At 41.1% G+C, this 13,944-nt stretch overlaps 1 protein-coding gene across 1 annotated transcript in view; it reads left to right on the forward strand.

Moving 5' to 3' along the window:
- Window positions 1-5,855: 5,855 nt before the first annotated feature.
- Kctd8 (potassium channel tetramerization domain containing 8) overlaps window positions 5,856-13,944 on the forward strand; it is a 240,692-nt gene continuing 232,603 nt past the window's right edge. The window contains 1 exon segment of the mRNA NM_001100172.1: window positions 5,856-7,193. Within this exon segment, the coding sequence (NP_001093642.1) occupies window positions 6,224-7,193 (970 nt within the window). The 5' untranslated portion in view covers window positions 5,856-6,223.

Raw genomic sequence — 13,944 nt, forward strand, 5'->3', positions numbered from 1 at the left:
AACTAGACTGGTGGGGGGAGGGCGGCAATGGGGGGAGGGTTGGGAGGGGAACACCCATAAGGAAGGGGAGGGGGAGGGGGATGTTTGCCCGGATACCGGGAAAGGGAATAACACTCGAAATGTATATAAGAAATACTCAAGTTAATAAAAAAAAAAAAGAAAAGAAAAGCAACTTATAAATCATACACTTCTAACTATTTGGGCATTTGTTGATATGGTAGTACACTCACTTTGCTGTTGCTAAGAACTCTCAGATTGAACAATATAAAATTATGCACAAAGTAGCTATTGCATAGAGCAGATGCTCATATAGCTGTAGGTGATGTGTGAAACTGGGACAATGGAACCCTGTTAGGCACACCAATCAATTGCATATGTCCAGTTATTTTATTTTAAGGATTTACTTTCAAATTGTGTATAGTCGTATGCATGTAGTGTATGCACATAGATAGAGGTGTCTGCAAAAGCATCTTGGAAGGCAATGTTGGAACTGTGGAAGATGGAGGTGATGGGAACAAGACTGGAAGGTCCTCTAAGTAGTAAGAGCATTCAAACCCTCCCTTGATACATTCCTCCAGCCCCTCACGTTCAGATAGAAAAAGGCCCCCCATATAAAAGAAGGGATTTGACTTGTTTCTCAATAAATGCTGTGTTTAATTTTGTTTAGCAGCATTTCACCTTCATTCTATTTTATAACGCTAACAGGTGATTACCTAGGGACCGTAATTTTAATTATTTTATTTTAGGTTAGGACATTTCTCAAACGTTTTGCTAAATTAAACATTAGATTGACTATTTTCATAGCATAATTCACCCTTTGCTCCCATTGTAGACAGGCATCTCCAAGGAGAATGCATTTTGAGTAAGTAGTATTTCCATCGTGGTTTTATTCAAGAAGCATGTGTTGTTATAATGTCATTGTCTAAATGATCCTCTAGACAAACTTAATGGGTAGAACTTAAAAAGTGCCAGAAATAATAAACTTTCACCACAAATAAGGATTTGACTACAAAACCAAATGCAGTAGTCAAGAATCTTCAGTCAAAATAATAAGTTAATGTTAAGTTTGGTGTTATCCCTCAAGGGAATTTTGACTGGTTCTTATAAGTAGCATTTTAAATCTACTCTATATTCCAGAGCCTCCTTCCAATGAGGGACACTTTTTAAATTATATCACAGGGTTTCTTACACACAACCAACATCACTAGCATTTGAGCCCTGGTTGATACTATTTGATGGAGCTTAGAATCCACTCAGGTGTAAAAATCACCTCATTTGTCCAGTGCAGCTAAAATTAGTATCCACAATGTTCTTAGAGTGCGGGCAACATGTTGATTTTTCTCCCATTGGCTTTGAGAAACTGAGCCACTTTTAAAGGATGCATAGAGTGAGGGAGGATGAAAATCTAGACCTTTTTGCTAAGTATCTTCCCAATCACTCAAAAATACCCAAGATTGATGACATCCCACTTCCAAAACCAGGACATGTACATTAAATATGCTGATTTCAAAACAGCTTGCAAATGATGTTATTTCAAAATGCCAGAAGATCACTTTTTAGATGCCATGGAATATATTAAAGGTTTAGCTACATCAAATCATAATCTATATAAATTTCCACAATTTGGACGTGTATTTAAGTTCACCCTAACTTTGGATAGTGCCTATAAAGAATTTCTAATGTAGAGGGTTGGGGATTTAGCTCAGTGGTAGAGCGCTAAGCGCAAGGCCCTGGGTTTGGTCCTCAGCTCAAAAAAAAAAAAAAAAAAAAAAAAAAAAGTAAATCGACTACAGAAATTACCTTATTGAGATGTCTAATTAGAAACAATATATTATGTAAAATGTGCCTTGAGCATAAATAACCTGAGTTTACTTACTATATCATTGTAAAAGGTTTGTTTTCTGGTGGATAGTCTCAAAACTGATGTCTGGGATTTGGGAATACACTCGAATTTGCTTGGCTTCCAGAATTCTCAAGACAGGTAGGAATCGCTGACTGTGTGGTTTCCTTCCCTTAACATCCCCAGCTCTACTGCTGGAGAGGTTAGCCCTCTCAGTTGCTATGGCAGAAAAACCCTTTACTTCTTACACTGCACAAGGCTGTATATCCACAGTGTGACTCCTACCCTGGCATTTTTCCCTTCCAAGAAAAATGGGTGTTAGTTATTCAGTTGCCACCATTTATAAGAGGAACACAAATCACTTAAGGATTATATTACTTTTATGTCCCCTCCCCCACTGTTTGTTTAAGGTAGAGCTTTAAAACAACAGCAGCAGCAGCAGCAGCAGCAGCAACAACAACAACAACAACAACAGCCAGCTTGCCTGAAATTCTCCCTGTAGACCAGGATGGCTTACAGATACACATGTCCTGTAGATACTTTTACGTGTGTGCCTCCCGAGGGAATACAGAATAAAAGCATGTGTTAGCTCATGGCTCATACTTTTGAATGTGGTCAGTAGAACCTCACAATTCTATATGTAGTTTACATGTTAATAGAAAACATAGTCAAAACTCAGTCAAAGCACTGAGCAAACAAAAAAACAACAAAAAAGCTAAGTAACAGCAAAAAGGAAGTAGAAGAGAACTACAGAAAACCCAGTGAGTGAAGCAGTATACACACTGGATACTGATAGAGAAGGCTATGGTACTATAGATGATCTTCTTGATGATGGGGTCACACTCTAACATGCTCTGTGAGCATATTAGGATGCATAGAACAGTGTGTAAAGCAAGGTCACACAAATGCACACATGCATAATGTGCTCATCATGTGCACGCCCCCTTCCTACATTGGTATATATAGCATGGTATTAATCGGTATATTTATGAAGTGTGGTGATGGGGTTGTGACTGACGGCCTTGTGCATAGTAGGCATCATTCTATCATTGAGCTGCCTTCGTATCCAGAGTTCCACTTAGGTCCATCTATGTTAGTATTTGGCTCTTTGCAACTCTTAGAAATAGACATAACACATGTGAGAAACTCCTGCAAGCGTGGATGGCTCGCTTGCTGACGTGATACACCTGTGATCTTATTATGCCCACTGTGTCGAAAAGGAACTGTATCCAGAGATTAAATCACTTGCAGAAAATGCAAAGCTGGTTGGATTTTAACCTCGTTCTAGCCATATCTCGTAGTTACCTGTTTATATTCTTTGTCTGCATCAAGGAAGACCCAGTCCCTGCTTTTAACTTGGTTCCTGCCTGCTTAACCACACGAGTTCTTTTGCTATTCCAGATCACCAATCACCTCTGTGCTATGGAACCATCTATCCTATGTGGATATTTGCGGTGCTTTTGGAGACTCGCACTGGTCTGACTGGGCTGTTTTAAAAGGTGCTGGAAGTGCATCACTTTCTGCCAGAGAAATCCGATGCCCTGCCTTTGCACAGCAGCAGATCTTAAAAGGACCCAGATTTGTTTTTTGATAGGTCTGAGGAACATTAATAATGCCTGTGGTTTACAGGGAAACGGTTCTGATCATGGTCCTTGTTCGCTGGTCAGTGCACTAAGTGGATCACCACAATCTGGACTCTGTTTTTCCTTCTTTGTTGAATTTATTGGGACAAGAAATTCCTTCCTTGACTTGATTCTAATTGCTAAGAGCCACATCCTATGTATTTCTGCAGTTTCTGCACTTATCCTGATGGCCCATCGTGAAGGCAAGGAAATGTTCATCCATTTATAAGCAGTGTAAATCTGAAATAGAAAGTGGCTGCCTCCCAGGTACTAGGAACCACCCTGATGCTGAAGTAGTCCATATGGCTGCACGCCACACTTGCAGCCTGGTGTACAGAGACCTACTACTTGTCCATGCACGAGCACAGGGTCTGGTGGAAACACATTACGAGTGAGGGTGAAGTTGGTCAGGTAGTGGGAGGATTTCTAGAGTAAGTAATATTTATACTGGGAGGGAAAGTTAAGCAGCAGGAAGGGAGTAGGAGGACGAAAGAAACTTTCGTCAGAGAACACACTGAGTAGAGGCATTCCAACTTGCTATTTGTTCAGTTAGGAGTTTGGTTGGAGAGTGTAGCTAAGAACAGTTGCTGGGAACAAGAATATGCAGAAGGAAGAGATTAAGGAGAAACCATAAAGGCCGAAGAGATAATTTTCAAGAGCAATCTATCACATAATACCACTCGAAATAAGATTTATTGTGAATTGCCAAGGTGATTTTATTACGAGTATAAAATTCAGACCATCTCATAAGTTTGCTTCATGTAACATCAATGAAAACACAGTTTAAGCTGATAGCATGGGCACTCTCTTGTTTCTGTGTCCATATTCGTATCTGTATGTGTATCCGTTCCATTGGAATGCAATTGTCTGCACCATCCTCATCATTAGGGACATTTTCCTCATGATAAATGGGCCTCATTAGCATCAGTTCAAGGCATTATTACTTATTCATCTATGGAAGTTATAAAGCTTTCCTTAATTCATTTTCCAGAAACTATTATTTTAAAGGCCAAATATTTTCTTATTCCTTAAATGAGGTAGAACACAATGTCCCTTTTCAGATGGTTTCAATGCTCAATTCAAGCTTTTAGGTTAAAAAAAAAGACTTAATTAATCAGCATAACTCGGGGAAGAGGGAATCTGTCTGAGTGAGGGGATTCAGTGACTATGCCCATTGCAAAGCTTATTTTAAGTCTTAATCATTTGGCAAGTGTATTGTGTCCTTACATTGGTCCATTAAGCTCAGTCTGCCTCAGGTAATTTAACTTTCAAAATTGATGTGGCGTTTTCTGTGGATGTGGCTTATAAGAATCAATGAATTAAATATAGCTTGTAATGCTCAAATAATAGGATATTCATCATTTATGAAAATTTAAGGGTACACCCGACTCTCAAACCCACTACTATTTTGGTGATTTTGAATGAAGGAATCAGAGGCAAGCACTTGGGATGGGGATTATAATAGTGGAGTCTGTATATGATTTTTATTATAATACTTTTGAAGTAAATTACTCTGTGTCACAAAACTCCATATTCTCTTTACTACTTTGTAAGTCAATGGTTCACGTTTCTGGGCATTAAGTTATGTCCAATGCTGGGCAGCATGTTAGATTATCTAGCAGTGGAAAGGACTTTCTCCTCTGAATTTCAGTCTTCCTTTTCTGTCACAAATATCGCTGATTTGCGTTTGTGCGCAGAGTACTAGAGTTAGGAAGATAACAATGCATAAGCCATCGTCCTCTTGCTCTGAGAGGTTGTGCTTCATCAAGTTTTGTGACCTTGGGAACAGAGAGTTGCTTTGTTACTCATACTCATTTATTGCGTTTGTGAAATGGAACCAAACTTATGAGCTTTAAACCCTAACAGAATATAGAACATGAGTTAGAATCATGCCATTTGATTCCCAAGGGGAATTTGCCCTTCATTTAAAAGCCACTAATTGGGACTCAACTCTGCCTAGCTCTCAGCCCTTTAACAAACACAGCCCAAACGCCAGTAAAACATTGAGAGTTGAGAATCAGGATTATAGGTCCTCCTCTTGAAGAGAGTGAAACTAGTTTTGTTATGGAGAACTCCGAGGAGAAAGATAAGACTGGGCGGGGGGGGGGGGGGTTTGGGGAGAGAGAAAAATAAAAGAGATTCGGATGCCACGAAGAGAGTCGTAGTCCGCTGTTGCTAGATTCTTTTTGTTGTCTTCTCCTGCTTTGCTTCCATCTGTCTCTCTCCTTTTGCCTCTGCCCTCATCCCAGCTCCATAGCTCTGGATCCGCCAACCCAGCCCCAGAGCCTAGCCCTTTAAATGACAGCTGTGGCTCCAGTCCCAGTTCGGAGCTTGACGTCAGTGCCACCTCCCGGGCTGCGAGTAGTTAGCGCCGGCGCCAGCGCTCCCGGCTGAGGCGCGCTGGCTCACAAGCAGCCGGGGGTGAGTTTTCTTCGCTCGGGCCCCGCCTCCTGCCCTCCCCTCCCAGAGCCGCGCGCAGCCCCCGAACCTCTCCAAGTCTCTTGTACACTTGCAGTCGGTCGCCCCAAAGGAGCAGCCGAGCTCGCGGAGCTCCATTCCTGAGAGTCTCTCCCCGATGGAGCTCGGGCGACTCCGACACCGCTGCTGCCCGGAGCCCTGAGCAGCGCCGGGTGCCTGGAGGACCGCGCCGGTCAGCCAGAGAGTGCCGGTTGACCGAGCGCACGCCGAGGACCCGAGACCTCGAGGCTCTGGGAAGCGCGCTGTGCGGCTCGCCCGGGTCACCTGGCCGGTGGCGGGGACCATGGCTTTGAAGGACACGGGCAGCGGCGGCAGCACCATTCTCCCGATCAGCGAGATGGTGTCCGCGTCCAGCTCTCCAGGCGCTCCGCTGGCCGCCGCCCCAGGGCCCTGCGCCCCGTCTCCCTTCCCGGAGGTAGTAGAACTGAATGTTGGCGGCCAGGTTTATGTGACCAAGCATTCGACGTTGCTCAGCGTCCCGGACAGCACTCTGGCCAGCATGTTCTCTCCCTCTAGTCCCCGGGGCGGCGCTCGGCGCCGGGGCGACTTGCCCAGGGACAGCCGCGCGCGCTTCTTCATCGACCGCGACGGCTTCCTCTTTAGGTACGTGCTGGATTACCTGCGCGACAAGCAGCTGGCGCTGCCCGAGCACTTCCCCGAGAAGGAGAGGCTCCTGCGCGAGGCAGAGTTCTTCCAGCTTACTGACCTGGTCAAGCTGCTGTCGCCCAAGGTCACCAAGCAGAACTCGCTCAACGACGAGGGCTGCCAGAGCGACCTGGAGGACAACCTTTCCCAGGGCAGCAGCGACGCACTGCTGCTGCGTGGGGCGGCGGCCGGCGCGCCCTCGAGTTCTGGGGCACACGGTGTCAGTGGCGTTGTCAGTGGCGGCAGCGCTCCAGACAAGCGCTCTGGGTTCCTCACACTGGGCTACCGTGGCTCCTACACCACAGTGCGAGACAACCAGGCAGATGCCAAGTTTAGGCGTGTGGCGCGCATCATGGTGTGCGGGCGCATAGCCTTGGCCAAGGAGGTCTTTGGGGACACTCTTAATGAGAGTCGCGACCCTGACCGTCAGCCTGAGAAGTACACATCCCGCTTCTACCTCAAGTTCACCTACTTGGAGCAGGCATTCGATCGACTCTCTGAGGCTGGCTTCCACATGGTGGCGTGCAACTCCTCTGGCACTGCCGCCTTTGTCAACCAGTACCGAGACGACAAGATCTGGAGCAGTTATACTGAATACATCTTCTTCCGTAAGTTAGCAACCTACCTACCTATGTATGCACCTCACACTCTTTCTCTGCCATCGCAGACTTGAGGCAGAAGTCCTGCTATGGCCTGGAAGGGATGTCCCCTGCATGAGTGGCCTGGCAAGGAGCCTGCAAATCTGTACCAGTTCTTCTGTCAGCATCCCTTGAGCGGAGCAGAGTATGCTTCCCCTCCTCCCCCTTTCCTGGATTCAGGCTCTCTTCTTGAACTTATTGATTTCTGCCCTCTTAGCTCGCCTAGCTCCAGGATGCTTTAGAAACCCTCCACTGCATAGGATTAAAAGGAGATAGTAGTGTGTGTGTGTGTGTGTGTGTGTGTGTGTGTGTGTGTGTGTGTGTCCGCGCGCATGCCTATAGAACCTCCTTCTCTTGTCTGATGTGAGTTTAGGGGGTCAGTTTATTTGAGCATTTCTTTAAAGGGCTAAGAGGATGCAGACAGCGCCAAGAACGCCAGGATTAGCTCCTGTGCGGTCCCGCAAAAGAGCTCCAGTTGCATGCGGTTTTGCATGGAAGCTACTCATGAAATGGTGACTGTGCTTCTAGAATACCTCCTCCTGGGAGCTGGCACATGAGGAATGCTGCTGTAAAACGAACCCCATTAATTAGGAACATACAGGTTTTCCTCTGTCATTTGCCCCCTATGTAATTGCCCACTGTTTTGGACAGGAGTCAAGAGAGGAGAATTGAGTTTTGGCTTCAGAGTGCAGCTCTCAGGATTGAAGAGTATAAAACCTCTCTCTCTCTCTCTCTCTCTCTCTCTCTCTCTCTCTCTCTCTCTCTCTCTCTCTTTGTGTGTGTGTGTGTGTGTGTGTGTGTGTGTGTGTGTGTGTGTTTGTGTGGCGAAAGAGGTAGAGTATTGAATCAACATGAGTTCCAAACCTCAACTAAACACAGTTTTAATGTGCAGGGTTTGTAGGTATATGTTGAATGGAGCGAAGATTCCGAGGTGATCAAAGTAAAACTCAGGTAGGGATGGAGGCAGAGAAATTATTTGGTTCATACCTTCATTTGGCAAGATACAAAAAGCTTTAAAACCGTGTGTGTGTGTGTGTGTGTGTGTGTGTGTGTGTGTGTGTGTGTGTGTATTCAGCAGGGTGGGGACAGCACTAAAAGCCTCTAATGAAAGTAGCCTGGCTCTCATTGTGTTTGCCTTACTAAGTAGCTCTCAATTGCAAAGCAAAAATGATTAATTTTCTACACTTGAGCAGAGAGCAGGGAAGAGGACTCTCCTTCTGCAGGTGCAGGGTTGATTGGCATACAATTCAGTGTATGTTTTTGGTAACCTTGGAGGCAGGGTGAGTGGCAACACTTATCTGAAAGTTAGGTGACATTTTGAGACAATGTTGGAGTTTCCTGAGGAAATCTCTACAGCAGAGGAGCAAACACATATCCACCGAAGATACATAAAATCTAACCCCATCTACTTATATATCTTTTATGAAGATCTTCCCACGTGGTCCGTGCTGGCCTTCAGTTTTCAATCCTCAGGCCTCTTCCTTCCAAATGCTGTCATCCCGGGACTGATGCCACACAGGCCTGGCTCAATGTTTTGTTCTTACAAACAACTCTTTGTTACACTATTTAAAAAGAGCAGTATTTATTTGGGAAAGCACAAAAAGGAAGTTAATAGTTTCTTGTGTAAAAGTAGCATCTCTTTCATCCACATAGAGCAATTAAAATATTTAAAGTGAAATAAGGTCCTCCTTATCATAGAGATACTTATCAGGATTTTGAATACATTAAGGCTCTAAGTCAATTCGTCCAGGATATATTTCTAACCATTTCAGAATATGATGTGAAGTGAGCATTTAATTTCTCGTGGTTAGTATTCTTTTGTGGGTTTGTCTTTTTCTTGTTTTGTTATTGTTTTTGTTTTTCTTACAGAAGATATAAACATGAGTGCAGCCCATGATTTTGTTTTTTAATTGCAGGGTCAAATCATCAAGCACTGACTAGACTGACGGAGGCTGGTTTTCAGGAACACACACACACACACACACACACACACACACACACACACACACACACGGTTTTAAAGGTTTTTGTACCTTGCAAAATGCAAGAGCAAGCCAAATAATTTCTCTGCCTCCATCCCTACCTGAGTTTTACTTTGACCACCTTGGAAGTTTAGCCCCATTCAATATATATGTACAAACCCCTGCATATTAAAACTGTCTAGTTGAGATTTTGAAAACAAGTTGACTGAACACTCTGCCCTTTACTGTTGAGTAGTTCAGGATGGTGACTCTTGACTCCTTGTTACAGAGACTCTAGACATTTACCAGATGGCTAAGGGTAAGTGCTGTTTACATGGAGTTGCGTTTCTTAGTTTCTTAATTTCAGTTTGTCTTTCTTCCTTCCTTCCTTTCTCTCTTCCTTTCTCTCTTTCTTTCTCTCTTTCTTTCTCTCTTTCTTTCTCTCTCTCTCTTTCTTTCTTTCTTTCTTTCTTTCTTTCTTTCTTTCTTTCTTTCTTTCTTTCTTGTTTTGTCCTCTAAGAAAGGAGGAGGAATTAAAAACATGTTCATTACCAAAAGAAAATACAGTCTGTAAATTAAGGTAAAACAATGCCACACAATAGTAACTTGAAACTAGAAATTGTTAATTTGAAAATCGCCTGAAATTTAGTGTCTGTTGCATATTTTGAAGATGTGACATTAAATAAAAATTATGTTTTCATATTATAAAAACCACCACTTCTTCAGTGTTCCCGTTCCTAATGAGCTCTGCAATTTTCTCCTAACAACCTTGAAGTTAGAATTCTAAATGGATTATCCTAATTTGGAGGAAAACCTACAAAATATAATATTAAAGTTTGTACTTTGGAAGTCATGATCCATCCACTGTTTCACCAAATATAGTCGTCATATTTCTGGGTATAAAATTTATTTTTAATAGTGTGTTTTGCACTGCTGTGTTCTATTTGACAGATTATTTTGAATCAAATCCCTTTTTACTATTTGCAAGTAAACATACATTATTATAATGTTATTTTTCTTATTTTCATTCTGTTCAGTTTTGGCAATGCCAGAATGATTATATCTATCTATGTATCTATGTATCTATGTATCTATGTATCTATGTATCTATGTATCTATGTATCTATGTATCTATGTATCTATGTATCTATCTATCTATCTATCTATCTATCTATCTATCTATCTATGTATCTATCTAAGTATCTATCTATCTGTCTATGTATCTATCTATGTATCTATGTATCTATGTATCTATCTATCTATCTATCTATCTATCTATCTATCCATCTATGTATCTATCCATCCATTCATTCATCCATCCATCCATCCACCCACCCACCTACCTACCTACCTACCCACCTACCTACCTACCTATATATTATTTATTTTTGACAGGTACCTATTGGAAATGCTTATCAATGATAGTCATAAGATCCAAATTATTGGATGACCTGATTTCTGCTCATGTTCTGATGCAGAAAAGAGCAACCTCATATATTTATATTTATTTACATTTTAGCACAAATCTTCAATCAGTGCATAACATACATTTATTTAATGTCACGTGTCAGGCATTTTAATAGTGTTTTGAATTTAAGTTGCTGATGGACATAGTGGTTGATACTTCTTTACAAGTAATAAGACAGTAGTTAGACACAGGACCGTGGGAGCGAGTGCTCACTGTCTATCCTAAATTCCTGAAGAATGGGAAGAGGGGATAAATGATTCAGTAATCCTGGATATTGCTAATTAGCAAATGTGTGTGCTGCGCCAAATCATTTACTTGTCCGTGTTTTAGCTTCTTCATCTGCATCCTGAGTTTTGGCATACTTCCAACTTTATGGAAGTGGAGAGACCATGTGAAGTACTTGCCTCAGAATTGGACTCAACAAACAACAGTTGCTACTAGTGTATAGTCCGTTATTCTTTTATCATTAAGTTTTTATTTTTTATAGAAAGTATAGTCAATCACATGGATTATTAGAAAATTAATTTGAAGAACAGCGCATCGAATTTTTGTAAGTTTACAGTAAGTATTTAAACACTACTCTCTGGGCTGGAGAGGTGGCCTAGTGATTAAGGGCACTGGCTGCTCTTTCAGAGAACTCCAATTCCAGGGGATCTGACAGTCTCTCCTAGACATATATGGAGACAAAACACCAATGTACATGAAATAAAAATACATAAATAATAAAGTACTGCTTTCCTAGAACTTGATTATTTCAGATCAAGTCACCTAGACATTCCCATATTTTAGTAGTTTGTTTGGATCAAATCTCTTACCACTAACTTCCAATGCAGGGTGAAGAAGTGTTTTAATACTTCTCGTGGGACTTGAAACCTCAGGATATTTCTCTTATAAATGCCAACCTTGTATTTAAGATAATGAGTTCAGATCCTCATGACTATTGACAAGCTATTGGACATTAAATACCAGCATGGTTTGGTTAAAAGAACAATTTTACCTGTTCTCAGTCTTAACTCATTGTTTACAAAGAATTTTAAATATAAGACAACAAGTACCATTATGATTAAATTTCTTATTACTCCTCATACACTGAAAATGAGATTGACCTTTCTTGGGAAATCAGAATGGTTTACTGGGTTTTCTATTTTGTTTTGTTTTGTCCTGTTTTGCTTTTTTTTTTTTAAAGCCACTAGACAAAAGGCATTCTGTGCTATACTGAATGCCTGTAGACATATGTATGGTTGAATGTGCTAAGTAGATCAGTGCTTCAAACTAGCATATATTTTCCTTTATTCCTCACAGTGAGGATAGTGTACACATTTTTTTTTTCTGTAATGATAGTCAAGTATTGAACTCCCTATGTTGCTTGAGCAATAAGTGTGATACATACATAGTTCTGACAGAAGAGCAGAGAGAAAGTGAAAAATCACTGGAATGCGAAAGGTTGGGAAGCTGTGTGGTGTGATCCTGGCTGGTGGACAAGGGAAGCTGTGTGGAGTTATCCTGGATGGTGCGGAAGTGCTTTGGAGTCTTACTAATGGCTTAGTTTCCACCCCAAAGTAATCTTCTTCATGGTACAAAGATTTTACTACCAGTTTTGCTTTTTCCTGACATATTAGGGGGAAAGTTGACTTTTCCCAAACAGAATGTGTAGTAAAAGGAAGCCTTACAACACTTGAATATGGGATGCGTATACACAGTCTTTCCTATAATATTCCTTGTAATGAACATCTGCTTCAGTTAAAACACTGGTGTAGAGCAGCCAGCTAATACCCAACGTTATCTCTGTACTAGAAACACTTAAACCACTCAATTAAAAACACATAGTTCAATGGCAGTTGGGTTCTCAGAACTTTAGTGAAAAAAATAGTTTTGGTTTACACCAAACTATTAACATGTATGAGGGTAATAATGTTTTGCCTGTAAAAAATTTCCTTAAAGTTTAACAAATACACATTTTGTGCCTTTTATTAAGGATATATATTAACAGCTTCAAATTGAGCTTAGCAGTGGATTTATATATAGATATAATTTTTGAGACCTCCTTTTAAGGTACTTCATAGTATTTGTTTTACATAGCAAGCAGAAGCCTACAAGGCATGCTGATAGCTCCTTGATTCCAGTGCTTTAAGAAGTGGTAATTGAATACATACATATGTATGCATATATGTATATACATATATATGTGTATATATATATGTGTGTGCGTATGTATAATTTTCTTAAAATTAAAATAAATTATATTCCTGTCTTTAACACTGTGAGGGGGCACTAACTCCAAGATTTCTCAAACAGTAATATTTACCTTTTGACAAATTACATATTTAAATAGTGACCAATTAAGAAATTCCTTTTTATCTCTATAAATAGAACATACTTTCTTAGAAAGTGATAGAATGAATTATCAGTTAACTATGTAGCTGCTTCAAGTTGCAAATACTGGTTACTCCCTTGTATTTTATATAATTAGATTTAAAAATGCATCAAATATACGTTGGGTATCGAGACTGGCTTTTGGTAGTTTTGAAATCTAAAAGATAAAGTTGACAATAATAATCTGAAATACTTGGAAAACAGAGTATCAGATTAACCTTAACAGGGGATTTAAATACAGATGTAATTTTTTGAGACCTCCTTTTAAGGAATCTCATGTTGTTGTTTTTTTTTTTTTTTTTTTTTTTTTTTTTTTTTTTTTTTTTTTTTTTTTTTTTGCTCCACAAGCAGCCCTGCCTACAGCTCCTCGAATCCAGTGCTGTTCAACAGTAAGAGGCAGCTACTTTAAAGGGCAGTCGAAACTTCAGTAGAGATTAGATGAGTTTTATTTCTAGAATTTTAGTCACTTTCACTGAGAATATTCCAGGCGCTTACCTGAGAAGAAGATAATTGGTGTCCCATTCCCAGCCACTACGCAGTTCTCGCTAGTTTCTGCTTGATGTGAAAAAGAAAAAAAAAACTTTACTTTTTACCCATTTTCCCATTTAGTTTTAGACAGAGTCTGTACTATGTAACACAAGCTGTCCTGGGACCCTCTATGTAGCCCAGGCTACTCCAACTTAGAGTAGTCTTCCCACCTTTCTATCTCTATAGTATTGGTATGGTAGACATGAGCCACCACAACCAACTCGCAGTTTTTCTCCCCTTCTCTCCTTTCTCCCTCCCCCTCCCTCGTCCCTTCTTCCTTCCCACTTTCCTTCTACTTTCCCTTCTTCTTTCACCTTTCCCTTACTCCCTCCCTCCCTCCCTCCCTCCCTCCCTCCCTCCCTCCCTCCCATCTTTCTTCAAAGATTCACAC

The sequence above is a fragment of the Rattus norvegicus genome, chromosome 14 (assembly GCF_021556685.1).
Source record: "Rattus norvegicus strain SHRSP/BbbUtx chromosome 14, alternate assembly SHRSP_T2T, whole genome shotgun sequence".
Classification (NCBI taxonomy): Eukaryota; Metazoa; Chordata; class Mammalia; order Rodentia; family Muridae; genus Rattus; species Rattus norvegicus.